Here is a 12,400-nt window from a genome sequence, read left to right as displayed (position 1 = left end):
AACGAGGGTCAAAAAGGTGGCATGAACGTCCATTTACAGAAGGTGTTCGAAGTGATGACCATTGGTATCAATGCAGTGCTGCAATCTTCTTATTATGGATTAAGTGGTATTACTTTTCACATCGGCACTTATCGAAGCACATGCTCTGACAATTCTCTCTCGCATATCTTCAGGTGTAGTTGGAACTGCTTTATAAACAATGTCTTTTACGAATCCCCACAAGAAAAATCCAGAGACGTCAACTTAAAGGAAACGAAGAGATAATGCACAGCTGCCAACGATGTCTCATTTTAACAATCCTGTTGTGTCAAACAGTAAACTAGTGGATGCAACTCTGCTGAGCAACCTTCATACATACGATTGACGGCAGATACTGTGCCAGTTGTACATCAACGAGCGCGTACCCGTAGCTCCCTCTCGGCTCATTGCCACAGTGAAGTTTAAAGCGCCTTTGCTTCTTTTTCCAGTACACTTTTATACTTGCCTCGCGACAACAGCAAGACAGAAATGCAGGGCAAAAATAAGTCTAGTATTTGTACAAAGAAAACAAATTCGTAACTTCTCGGATCATCAAAAACGGCGACGAGCTGGAAGAGCTCAGCCAGTCTAATCTAAATCGTCACGGTACAATATAAAAAGATATGTGCACTACTGTAGATTATCGTTTAGGAATATGTTCCAAAGATGTACAGGACAGAAGAAACAGTTCCGCGAAGGAAGGAGAAAAGCCTGTCGTTAGATATATTTAATGAGGCCGAGGTAATCACTTTATCAGTTCCTGGATACGGAGGGTCACGTGGAGCAACACTGCTCGTCAATGATAGCGCTCTATGCGAGAACGAGTTCCAGGAAGGCATTCGCTACGCAAACAACTGTTTTTCTTTGACTGATCTCTTACGTGACAAGCGATAAACAATGGCTAATCCACTAAGTAGTCTTCCTTCTCTTTACGGGTCTGTCTCACCAAAATTTCGTACTCGCACTGACATTTCCATTTCCTGAAAGAACCAGTTTTATTGTCGTGCTATGCGTGTAAAAGCGGTGAATGACAAATTGTTGGTAAATAGACGTTACGTCACAGAAACCTTAAATCAGGATGGCCGGGCGCGGATTTCAATCGTGCTCCTCCCGAATACGAGTTCAGTTTCTCCGACAAATGCATTCAACGGCTAACTTGGTCACGCACCAAAATTAGCAGTTTTAAGTTTTCTACGGTCGCCTACAGCCATCATAGGTGTTAACTTATTACGCTGCCTGTGAACTATTCCACCACAATCGCCACTGAACTCTTAACTACCAGTGAGACATACTATATCCACACCTAATATCCCCACAACTGAGATACAAAATCAATTAATGGGGTGAAACATGACGCGAATTAGTAAAGCCAGCTGCAAACACGAAAATCTCTCTCTGAGATAAATGTTCTGGAGATCCATTTCCGCAAAGAAATACAAGATTATATGATTAAACAAGAGAGCGCAATTCAAGCATTATTACACAATGGCTTTGTTAGAGTATGTTCTTAGGCATGGGACGATACGAAAATGAAAGATTTATTTATTTTGCTACGTATTTTTTGTAATCTCATCAAAAGAAATTATATTCTGAAACAAATTTGGCCATGGCTTTTTGAAGGAACCATTCGCGTAAAACAATTTTGGGACAGATCAAAAAATGTCGGTTAACGGTTATTTGATCAATGATATCACAGTCGCGCAAGTATTTTGAAATGAAGGTTGTGTCACACTGATCAGCAGCGTAGCCCGAGTTTTGGGTTGGGTTGGAAAGTAGCAATTTTGAGGTGAGTTGGTGAAGCCAACGAACGTTAAATGTTCGAGTATAATGACTTTTCTGGAGACTAGAAATCTACTCTGTAGGAATCAGCATGGGTTTCGAAAAAGACGGTCGTGTGAAACCCAGCTCGCGCTATTCGTCCACGAGATTCAGAGGGCCATAGACACAGGTTCCCAGGTAGATGCCGTGTTTCTTGACTTCCGCAAGGCGTTCGATACAGTTCCCCACAGTCGTTTGATGAACAAAGTAAGAGCATAAGGACTATCAGACCAATTGTGTGATTGGATTGAGGAGTTCCTAGATAACAGAGCGCAGCATGTCATTCTCAATGGAGAGAAGTCTTCCGAAGTAAGTGTGATTTCAGGTGTGCCACAGGGGAGTGTCATGGGACCGTTGCTGTTCACAATATACATAAATGACCTGGTGGATGACATCGGAAGTTCACTGAGGCTTTTTGCAGATGATGCTGTGGTGTATCGAGAGGTTGTAACAATGGAAAATTGTACTGAAATGCAGGAGGATCTGCAGCGAATTGACGCATGGTGCAGGGAATGGCAATTGAATCTCAATGTAGACAAGTGTAATGTGCTGCGAATACATAGAAAGATAGATCCCTTATCATTTAGCTACAAAATAGCAGGTCAGCAACTGGAAGCAGTTAATTCCATAAATTATCTGGGAGTACGCATTAGGAGTGATTTAAAATGGAATGATCATATAAAGTTGATCGTCGGTAAAGCAGACGCCAGACAGATTCATTGGAAGAATCCTAAGGAAATGCAATCCGAAAACAAAGGAAGTAGGTTACAGTACACTAGTTCGCCCACTGCTTGAATACTGCTCAGCGGTGTGGGATCTGTACCAGATAGGGTTGATAGAAGAGATAGAGAAGATCCAACGGAGAGCAGCGCGCTTCGTTACAGGATCATTTAGTAATCGCGAAAGCGTTACGGGGATGATAGATAAACTCCAGTGGAAGACTCTACAGGAGAGACGCTCAGTAGCTCGGCACGGGCTTTTGTTAAAGTTTCGAGAACATACCTTCACCGAAGAGTCCAGCAGTATATTGCTCCCTCCTACGTATATCTCGCGAAGAGACCATGAGGATAAAATCAGAGAGATTAGAGCCCACACAGAAGCATACAGACAATTCTTCTTTCCACGAACAATACGAGACTGGAATAGAAGGGAGAACCGATAGAGGTACTCAGGGTACCCTCCGCCACACACCGTCAGGTGGCTTGCGGAGTATGGATGTAGATGTAGATGTAGATATTTTTTTATATGTTGCGCATTTCGCTTTATATTTCCATCCCTGCTAAAACCCCATATTTTCTCATTCTCTGGTATTTTCAAGTTTTTGGTACCAATGTTAGAAGGCGTTAATAGTAAGAATGCCCTTGTCCAGATATCCCCATTCTCACAGGTGCCGCCACGTTGATATAATACTGTACGTATGATTGTATGACGTGATAGTGGCCATAGTGGTTAATTAGTGCTGAAGAATAGTTGTCTGTTGATAGCGTCAGTCGCTCTCCTCGCGGCTTCCGGCATAAATATACCGGAACCTTCATCCATTAGAAATGAAATACATTAGCATTTATTCGTAGGGGCTATTCATTACATCCAGCAATGTACTGGAACACATTTGTTCAACACATAGTGCTGCACTCTTCTGAAACACTAAATGACGTATAATTGGCTAATGAATCGGCAAGGATGTTGCTGCCCTAACAATCAGTACTCCATTAAAATAAAATAAATACAAAACAAAAACCTGAGAACGAATTAGGTCTTCTGAAGCAGTAAAAGAGTCTTGACAAGGTTCAGGTATGAGAACAACAAATCCAGAACACAAGAAAAATCGAAATAATTTCTATAAAACAAAGAACGCGATCTGGCGAAAAAATAATTATGTTGGCCATAGACACGATAACGTGTTCGAGTACACGCCCACTAAACAAGAGAAAGTGAGTTTGGGAAGGACCAAAGTTCTCAGAAACCTTTATACAGGGACAGCACTGCCACTAGCGTACAGTAAAGAGAAGACGTCCCAGCCACGAATACCACCAGCACCACCAAATAAAGCAGTAAATAAATGTCATGCCCGCAAGCCTAGTGCAGAGACCTTGGGCTTGATGCCAGTTTGTCGGTTTGTGTGTCGAATTCGCGGCTTAGTTTATCAAACAGCTTCTCATTTGGCCCCACGAAGCACAGTGGGCCCCCTCCTGCAGACCTTTCCGCAAGAGTAAAACTTGAGATGGTTCCCGAAAATCTAACCCGGCACTTCCGCTTCAATTCCTATTAGTACTAGACCACTACTGTCTTTAAACTCTACGTTTTTACCGGAGACGCAGTTCGTAAGGTTCTGACAGTAGAGACTTGGTGAGAAGTGCCGTCTTCTGTGATCAATGGCATTTACATAAGCTGTCTGAAGTGACTGTAATCAACCACACGAAACGTCTCAATTCGTGGATTCCCATGTAAAAGTTACGTAGTACAGCCCCCCCCCTTTGTAGTTTTCATAGCGTATGTATGATATATGTACATTATAGGCATCAAAATAGTCCGAGACTTGTCCATATTCTAATATAGGCTTTCTGATTTTATCTTGTAGTTTCGATTTTTACAACGAAAAGCGTGTTAAATATGGCAAACTGCGTTAAATACGTCGCGAACTTGAACAGCAGGCTACATTACAAGTTTATCTTTAACTACGGCCTCTATTTCTCATTCACATTCGTTAGCCTCGCCAACTCTCACCCAAATTATCACATTCCAACCCAACTTAGACCTCTGACTTTGCTACAGATGTCTACCACCACAATCAATTTTCCGCGGAGGACCACTGTCACACTCTAGCCGGTTCTCTCACTATTGCGCACAACTTCACTTATTTTCACTGTTTCCCTGTAGTCTTGCAATGTAGCTTCGCTCCGTGAAAAATACAGACGGCGGCATATATTGAAATGTTGCCGTACCTACTTATTACGCAACAGGCATTTGACCGCAGATGAAAATGTAGTACGTTCGGGTATGAGATAGGAGGCTAGATACCACAGGTTGAAAACATATTACAATTGTGCAGGATCAGAACGGAAGCATACGTCTGTAACGCAATCGAGAACGTTCGACATGGCAGCACTGTAACTTGTTGCGGTGGACAGAAGGCACGTGAGAATGGCACGCCAGAAGGGCAGATTTGCGCAGAAGCGAACGCCGAGGCCAGATAAAGCGTTTGAGAGCAGATAAGCCGCTGCAGCAGTCACCTCTTGACGGCTTGTAGCCGGACGCTCGGTCGACGATCACCTCCCGCATGTCGACTTCGCTCTCCATTCGCAGCGGCGTACAGTCGGTGGCTAGCAGCGCTTCCCCTTGGCACGCCGCCAGTCAGGTGACGGCTCGAGTACACACAGCGTCGGGAACCGGCAGGCGCGCGTCGCTCACTAACGGGCCCCGCGCACTGCCGACCATATCTGTCGTTCCGCGATTCACGTCTATCGTTCTTGCAATTCCCGTTGGGCGGGCTTGTCTCGTGCGCATGCAGCGTAGCGCTGTGTGTCACTGGGGACTCCGTTAAACACGTTGACTGCCACTGGGCCTCAGGCGAGCCTTCGGCTGTAAGCGCCGGCGACCTCGTGAAAGTCAATATGATAAGGTAGCGGGAAGTACAAACTGTTTCAATAACCGCTGACGTTCAAACCCGCGTCCGGCCATCCTGATATAGGTTTTCCGTGATTTCCCTAAATCGCTCCAGGCAAATGCCGGGATGGTTCCTTTGAAAGGGCATGGCCGAGTTCCTTCCCTGTCCTCTAATCCGATGAGACCGATAACCTCGCTGTTTGGTCTCCTCCTCCAAACAACCCAACCCAAGCGTATTCCGATTACAGGATACGCCAACGCTTCAGAGAAGTTGCCCTTTCCCTGTTTCGAACGTTTGACTAGACGGTTAACACTACTACTATGAAATGAACACCCTTAGCTGCTTACAGGCGTTGACATACGTCAACGGGGACAGATGAAAATGTGTGCCCCGACCGGGACTCGAACCCGGGATCTCCTGCTTTCGGACATGTCCGAAAGAACAGATACCATCTTAGTATATATATATGGTTAACACTACCGCTACCCCAAGAGCACTACCCGACCCGCCAGCCTTCCTCACAGCGTACTCTCACAGCTTAACTCCTACGATTTTTTTTTTCTTTTTTGTTATTCATATTAGAGCCTTCGATACCTCCCGTCACCTATGACCAACGATGTCATCAAAGTGGCGGACATAAGCGACTCGTCGAAATGCAATATGTATAATCTAAGGACCACAACAAACTGACACATTTAGCCTAGCCTAGACCGGGAGCTACGCTACAAGCCAGTCAGCCACCATACCCTACATTCCGAAAAACTGACGCAAAAAAAAAAAAAAAAAATTGTCAATGTTCTGTTCTCTTTTCGTTTGCGCGCACACAACGCCACGCCAAGTCATGATTACGTCACTGGCCAAAGCCTACCTCCTGTATCCTCCCAATGAAAGCGGGAAGCGAGTTGTCTATGGGGTCAATTCCTCAGCAATTGTTGTGGTCTTCAATCCGTAGACTGGTTTGCTGCAGCTCTCCATGCTACTCTTATCCTGTGCAAGCCTCTTCGTCTCCAAATAACTATTGCAACCGACATCCTTTTGAATCTGCTTACTGTACTAATCTCTTGGTCTCCCTCTACGATCTCCCCCCCCCCACTCCCTATCCCCCCTACACACACAAACACACACACACACACACACACACACACACACACACACAGTCTTCCCTCCAACACCAAATTGGTGATTGCTTCAGAATGTGTCCTACCAACCGATCCCTTCTTTTGGCCAAGTTGTGCCACAAATTTCTTGTTCAAATGGTTCAAATGGCTCTGAGCACTATGGGACTTAACATCTGAGGTCATCAGTCCCCTAGAACTTAGAACTACTTAAACCTAACTAACCTAAGGACAGCACACATATCCATGCCCGAGGCAAGTATCGAACCTACGACCGTAACGGTCGCGCAGTTCCCGACTGAAGCGCCTAGAATCGCTCGGCCACACCGGCCGGCAAATTTCTTGCCTCCCAAATTCTATTCAGTACCCACTTTCCTCATTAGTTACGTGATCTACCCATCTAATCTTCAACATTCTTCTGTAGCACCACGTTTCGAAAGCTTCTATTCTCTTTTTGTCTAAGTTGTTTATCGTCCAGGTTTCACTTCCATACGTGGCTACACTCCACACAAATACTGTAAGAAGAGACTTCCTAATTCCTAAACCTATATTCGATGTTAACAAATGTCTCTGCCACAGAAACGCTTTTCTTCTCATTCCGAGCCTACATTTTGTATCCTCTCCACTTCGGCTATCAGCTGTTTTTTGCTGCCCAAATACCAAAACTCATCTACTTCTTTAGTGTCTTGTTTCCTAATCTAATTCCCTTAGCAGCACCTGGTTTAATTCGGGTACATTCCATTATCTTTGTTTTGCTTTTGTTGGTGTTCATCTTACATCCTACTTTCAAGACTCTGTCCATCCCGTTAAGCTGCTCTTCCAAGTCATCTACTGTCTGCGACAGAAGTACAATGTCATCGGTAGAACACAAAAAAAAAATTTTTTCTGCCTGAACTTTAATTCCTACTGCAAATTTTTCTTTGGTTTCCTGTACTGCTTGTTCATTGTACAGATTGAATAACATCGGGGATCGGCTACAACCTGGTCTCACTCCCTTCTCAACAACTGCTTCCTTTTCATGCCCCTCGACTCATAAGTGCATTCTGGTTTCTGTACAAGTCGTAAATAGCCTTTCCTCCCTGTATTTTACCCCTGTTATCTTCAGAACTTCAAAGAGTACTCCAGGCTACAAATGCTATAGTGTAGGGTCAGTATTGCCTCGTGTGTTCCTACATTTCTCCGGAATCCAAGCTGATCTTCCCCGAGGTCACCTTCTACCAATTTTTCTATTCTTCTGTAAAGAATTCGTGTTGGTATTTTGCAACCTTGACTTATTAAATTGATAGCTCGATAATTTTCACATCTGTCAGCAACTGCTTTAATACGCCGAATACGTGAGCTACATCATATGACATTCTTCTAACTCGTCTTCCACTTACGGCCGATACCCTTAATATTCCATAAGCGATTCAAGAAATCGAAACAAGGATTCCGACAAACTGTAGTATTCAAATGACCAATGCTCACAGCTTTATTTTATATAGAGGTATTCGTGAGCACCTGGAAGGTGTTACAGCCCACAGCGAAACTTTTGCCAAAGAGGGCTATGAACGTGCTAAATATGAAAGTCACGACCGGAAGCGAAGTGCAGTTTCGCTTCTTTGTCACAAAAATAAGGCTTTGTAGATACCCTGAACGGTTCATGAAATATCCGGAGTACCTATATTTCAGGATTAGAAGTTTTAGATAAGGCAAAACTTTCATCAACTCGAAGATTTGTTTGGAAATCACATGTTTCATTGCGCTTAATGCTATAAGAGATAGTATACCCTTGCCCACGCCAGACCTTTGAACTGAGTTACCAAGGCAAACTGAGTTCCCCAGGCAGTTATAGGGAGACCTACAGTTTACCGTGGACTACGACGCAATTAACAATGCACTAACAAAAGTGAAAGAATCCATACGGGACAGTAAAATATCCATATAATGACCAAGGGTTGAATCCTCAATCACTGGATCGGTAATACGACACCTACTGAGCCATCATGCCCTGCGTAAAATAATCTCTTAAGAATTCCTCAGTTACTAAGGTGCAGTTTTATTGTCGTCCCTCTAGAGCAAGCATTACGAAAATTAGTATTCTCAGTGTTCTCCCCCTTAACAAACACATTGTGGCGTGGTATTCAATCTTTCCAAAATACTTGTAACTGTGATTTAGTTTTCTTACAAGTTAAATGCTTGTATCTGGTAATAAAACCAAATACGTTGAGGTGATAAGTCATGGGATACCTCCTAATATCGTGTAAGACCTCCTTTTGCCTGGTATATTGTAGCAGCTCGACGTGACATGGACACAACAAGTCGTTCGAAGTCCCCTGCAGAAATATTGAGCCATGCGGGCGCTATAACCAACCACAACTGCGCAAGTGTCACCGGTGCAGAATTTTGCGCACGAACTGACCTCTAGATTACGTCCCATAAATGTTCGATACGATTCATGTCGGGTGATCTGGGTGGCCAAATCATTCGCTCGAATAGTCTAGAATATTCTTCCGACCAATTGCGAACAACAGTTGTTCGGTGACATGGCGCCTTGTCATCCACAAAAATTCCATCGTTGTTTGGGATCGTGACGTCCATGAATGGATGTAAACGGTCTCAAAGTAATCGAACATCCAGAGGACCCTGTCCATTCCGTGTAAACACGACCCACACTATCATGGAATCACCACCAGCTTGTAGAATGTCTTTTTGACACCTGGATCCTTGGCTTCGTAGGGTCTGCGCCACACTCGAGACATACCATCCGCTCTTACCAGCTGAGTTCGTGACACATCTACATCGATACTCTGCAAATCACATGTAAGTGCCTGGCAGAGGGTTCATCGAACCACCTTCACAATTCTCTGTTATTCCAATGTCGTATAGCGCGCGGAAAGAACGAACACCTACATCTTTCCGTGCGAGCTCTGTTTTTCCCTTATTTTTATTATGTTGATCGTCTCTCCCTACGTAGGTCGGCGTCAACAAAATATTTTCGCATTCGGAGGAGAAGGTTGGTGATCGTAATTTCGTGAGAAAATTCCGCCGCAACGAAAAACGCCTTTGTTTTAATAATGTCCACCTAAATGTTTTATCATTTGAGTGACACTCTCTCCCATATTTCGCGGTAATACAAAGCGTGCTGCCCTTCTTTGAACTTTCTCGATGTACTCCGTCAGTCCTATCTGGTAAGGATCCCACACCGCGCAGCAGTATTCTAAAAGAGGACGGATAAGCGTAGTGTAGGCAGTCTCCTTACTAGATCTGTTACAGTTTCTAAGTGTCCTGCCAATAAAACGCAGTCTTTGGTTAGCCTTCCCCACAAAATTTTCTATGTGTTCCTTCCAATTTAAGTTGTTCGTAATTGTAATTCTTTGGTATTTAGCTGAATTTCGGCCTTTAGATTCGAGTGATTTATCGAGTAACTGAAATTTAATGGATTCCTTTTAGCATTCATGTGGATGACCTCACAATTTTCGCACCACACAGATATCTTTTCTAAACAGTTTTGCAATTTCCTTTGATCTTCTGATGACTTTATTAGTCGATAAACGACAACGTCGTCTTCAAACAACCTAAGACAGCTGCTCAGATTGTCTCCCAAATCGTTTATATACATAAGGAACAGCAAAGGGCCTATAACATTACCTTGGGAAACGCCAGAAATCACTTCTGGTTTTCTCGGTCATTTCCCGTCTATTACTACGAACTGTGACCTCTCTGACAGGAAATCAAGAATCCAGTCGTATTTGACCAGACCACGGTTTTCCAGTCGTCTAGGGTCCAATCGAAATGGTTACGAGCCCAGGAGAAGGCGCTACAGGCGATGTTGGGTATCAGTAAAGGTACTCGCATCGGTCGTCTGATACCATAGACCATTAACGCCTAATTTTTCCGCACTGCTCTAACGGATACGTTCGTCGTACGTCCCACATTGATTTCGGTGGTTATTTCAGGCAGTGTTGCTTGTCTGTTAGCACTTACAACTCTACGCAAACACCTGCTCTCGGTCGTTAAGTGAAGACCGTAGGCCACGGCGTTGTCTGTGTTGAGAGGTAATGCCTAAAATTTGATTTTCTGCGTACACAATTGACACTGTGGACCTCGGAATACTCAATTCCCTAACAGTTTCCGAAATGGAACGTCCAATGCGTCTACCTCCAACTACTGCTCCAAAGTCTGTTAATTCCCGCCGTGTGGCCATTATCACGTCGAAAACCTTTTCACATGAATCACCTGAGTACGAATGACAGTTCCGCAATAGCATTGCATCACAAAAAGACGTTTTTCTTGAAGTAGTGCAACAATTTTTATTTAGTCACTAATTGGTTTATCGGGTTTATGCGATCTCCAATTAACAAGTGTCCCTCATAACCGCAAATAAAGTACGCTTAGGGCTGAAAGAGGTATTAGTGATGATGTTATGACATCCTACTTACAGATGTCATATAAAGAGAAAGAGACACATTTTAAACACAGAGCTGATTCTGCAGTAGTAACTGTCTGCTCTCTGCGACATGCATAAATTCCATTTGTGGTGAAACTATATTGAACAGGGGATTATGTGATATGTACTAATCAGTTTCCATAATTTCGTGTTTTATTATCTACCTACCTTTTTTCGTTCTATGGAGGAGATGAAGTGCATCGTACAGGTCATAAAATACTAAATCAAAGTAGAAACAGTTTCACCGGCCTGTTCTTCGTTTATTTTATCTACAGTTACAACAGTCAGTCATATTTTTGTCATAGCCTATGAAGCCGGAAACTAAATTGGTTCGTGAACGAGTAAAAACTACTACAAAGCATCATTAAGTGTTCTGTCTTTCTTTGGTGAGCATTGTAGTCTTACAGAAGGTCCCATCGGATTAGGGAGAGATGGGGAAGGAAGTCGGTCGTGACCTGTCAAAGGAATCATCCTTATACAAGGAAGTGGGATGGAACAGAAAAAGCATAGCCTGAGATAGAACTTAACAGAATGAGAAGAAGGCGCAAAATACAAATCAGAATGGTCAGCTCCCAGTACAACAATACTACACGGGTTCCACACGTACGACGTGTGTCATAAATAGCATATGGTAACCGTAGAATCACTTCCTTTTCTCAATAATAAAAAAAACTGTATTAAACGATATATTGCAAGCGACTGTCATACGCTGAATAGCCCTTATATTTTTCAGAGAACTGAACAAGAGATAAATAACAAAACGTCTGTTCAATCAACAACTGTTTCAGCTCATGGTGTTTACCAGATGTCCTTTAATAAATATCTTACAGATGCGTAGCACCAAACATTCAAGATGTTTACGTCAACAATGCGTTACATCAATGTTCCACACAGATACGAGGAAATGACGTTCCAATCAATGGTGTTCCGAACAGCAATGAGCTAAACCTGAATGAGCACTAAGAGTGAAAATGAAAGAAGCTGATCTCATTTACACCCACTTTCTGTTTGTCCTGCGACGCATCTAAACGTTTGGTTGTAAACGCAGTCTTGTGGACAACTTTTTCTCTGACTTACGTGCACTTGCTTTTGTTTACTCTACCGAAATATGGATGCACTTCAGAAATATTCCTCTGAACTTCCTGTAGCTGAAGACATATGTAGCTCAGGAAAGTTTTCGTGGAGATATTTCAATGGCTGCATTCGTATCTCTAACTGGTAAGTCTGTAAGATGATATATTATATGCTGGTCATGTGCCTGATTCTGGACTTCTGTCAGCGTTATTTACCACAATCGATAAAACAAAGAACTCAAAGATACATTAAAACTAATTTAAATTACTGATTTACGTTAGGTAATTACAGTAACCACAATGTTATGACACCCTTTCTTTCCAAAGAGACTCATCGTAGAAA

At 43.2% G+C, this 12,400-nt stretch overlaps 1 protein-coding gene across 6 annotated transcripts in view; it reads right to left on the bottom strand.

Annotated features, from left to right (window-relative positions):
• Nucleotides 1–12,400, bottom strand: part of LOC124721157 (band 7 protein AGAP004871-like) — a 298,564-nt gene that overhangs the window by 92,680 nt on the left and 193,484 nt on the right. The window contains exon 1 of one of the 6 annotated variants that reach the window (XM_047245977.1): nt 5,067–5,304. The exons of 4 other annotated variants lie outside the window; for them this stretch is intronic. In XM_047245977.1, coding sequence (XP_047101933.1) covers nt 5,067–5,133 — 67 coding nt within the window. In that variant the 5' untranslated portion in view covers nt 5,134–5,304. Of the gene's footprint in view, nt 1–5,066; nt 5,305–12,400 lie in introns of those variants that run through there. One more of the 6 variants, XM_047245976.1, reaches the window with a different exon arrangement.

Source organism: Schistocerca piceifrons, chromosome X (genome assembly GCF_021461385.2).
Source record: "Schistocerca piceifrons isolate TAMUIC-IGC-003096 chromosome X, iqSchPice1.1, whole genome shotgun sequence".
Lineage (NCBI taxonomy): Eukaryota > Metazoa > Arthropoda > Insecta > Orthoptera > Acrididae > Schistocerca > Schistocerca piceifrons.
The sequence above is the reverse complement of the archived record's forward strand: the minus strand, read 5'-3'. Positions and strand labels throughout refer to the sequence as shown.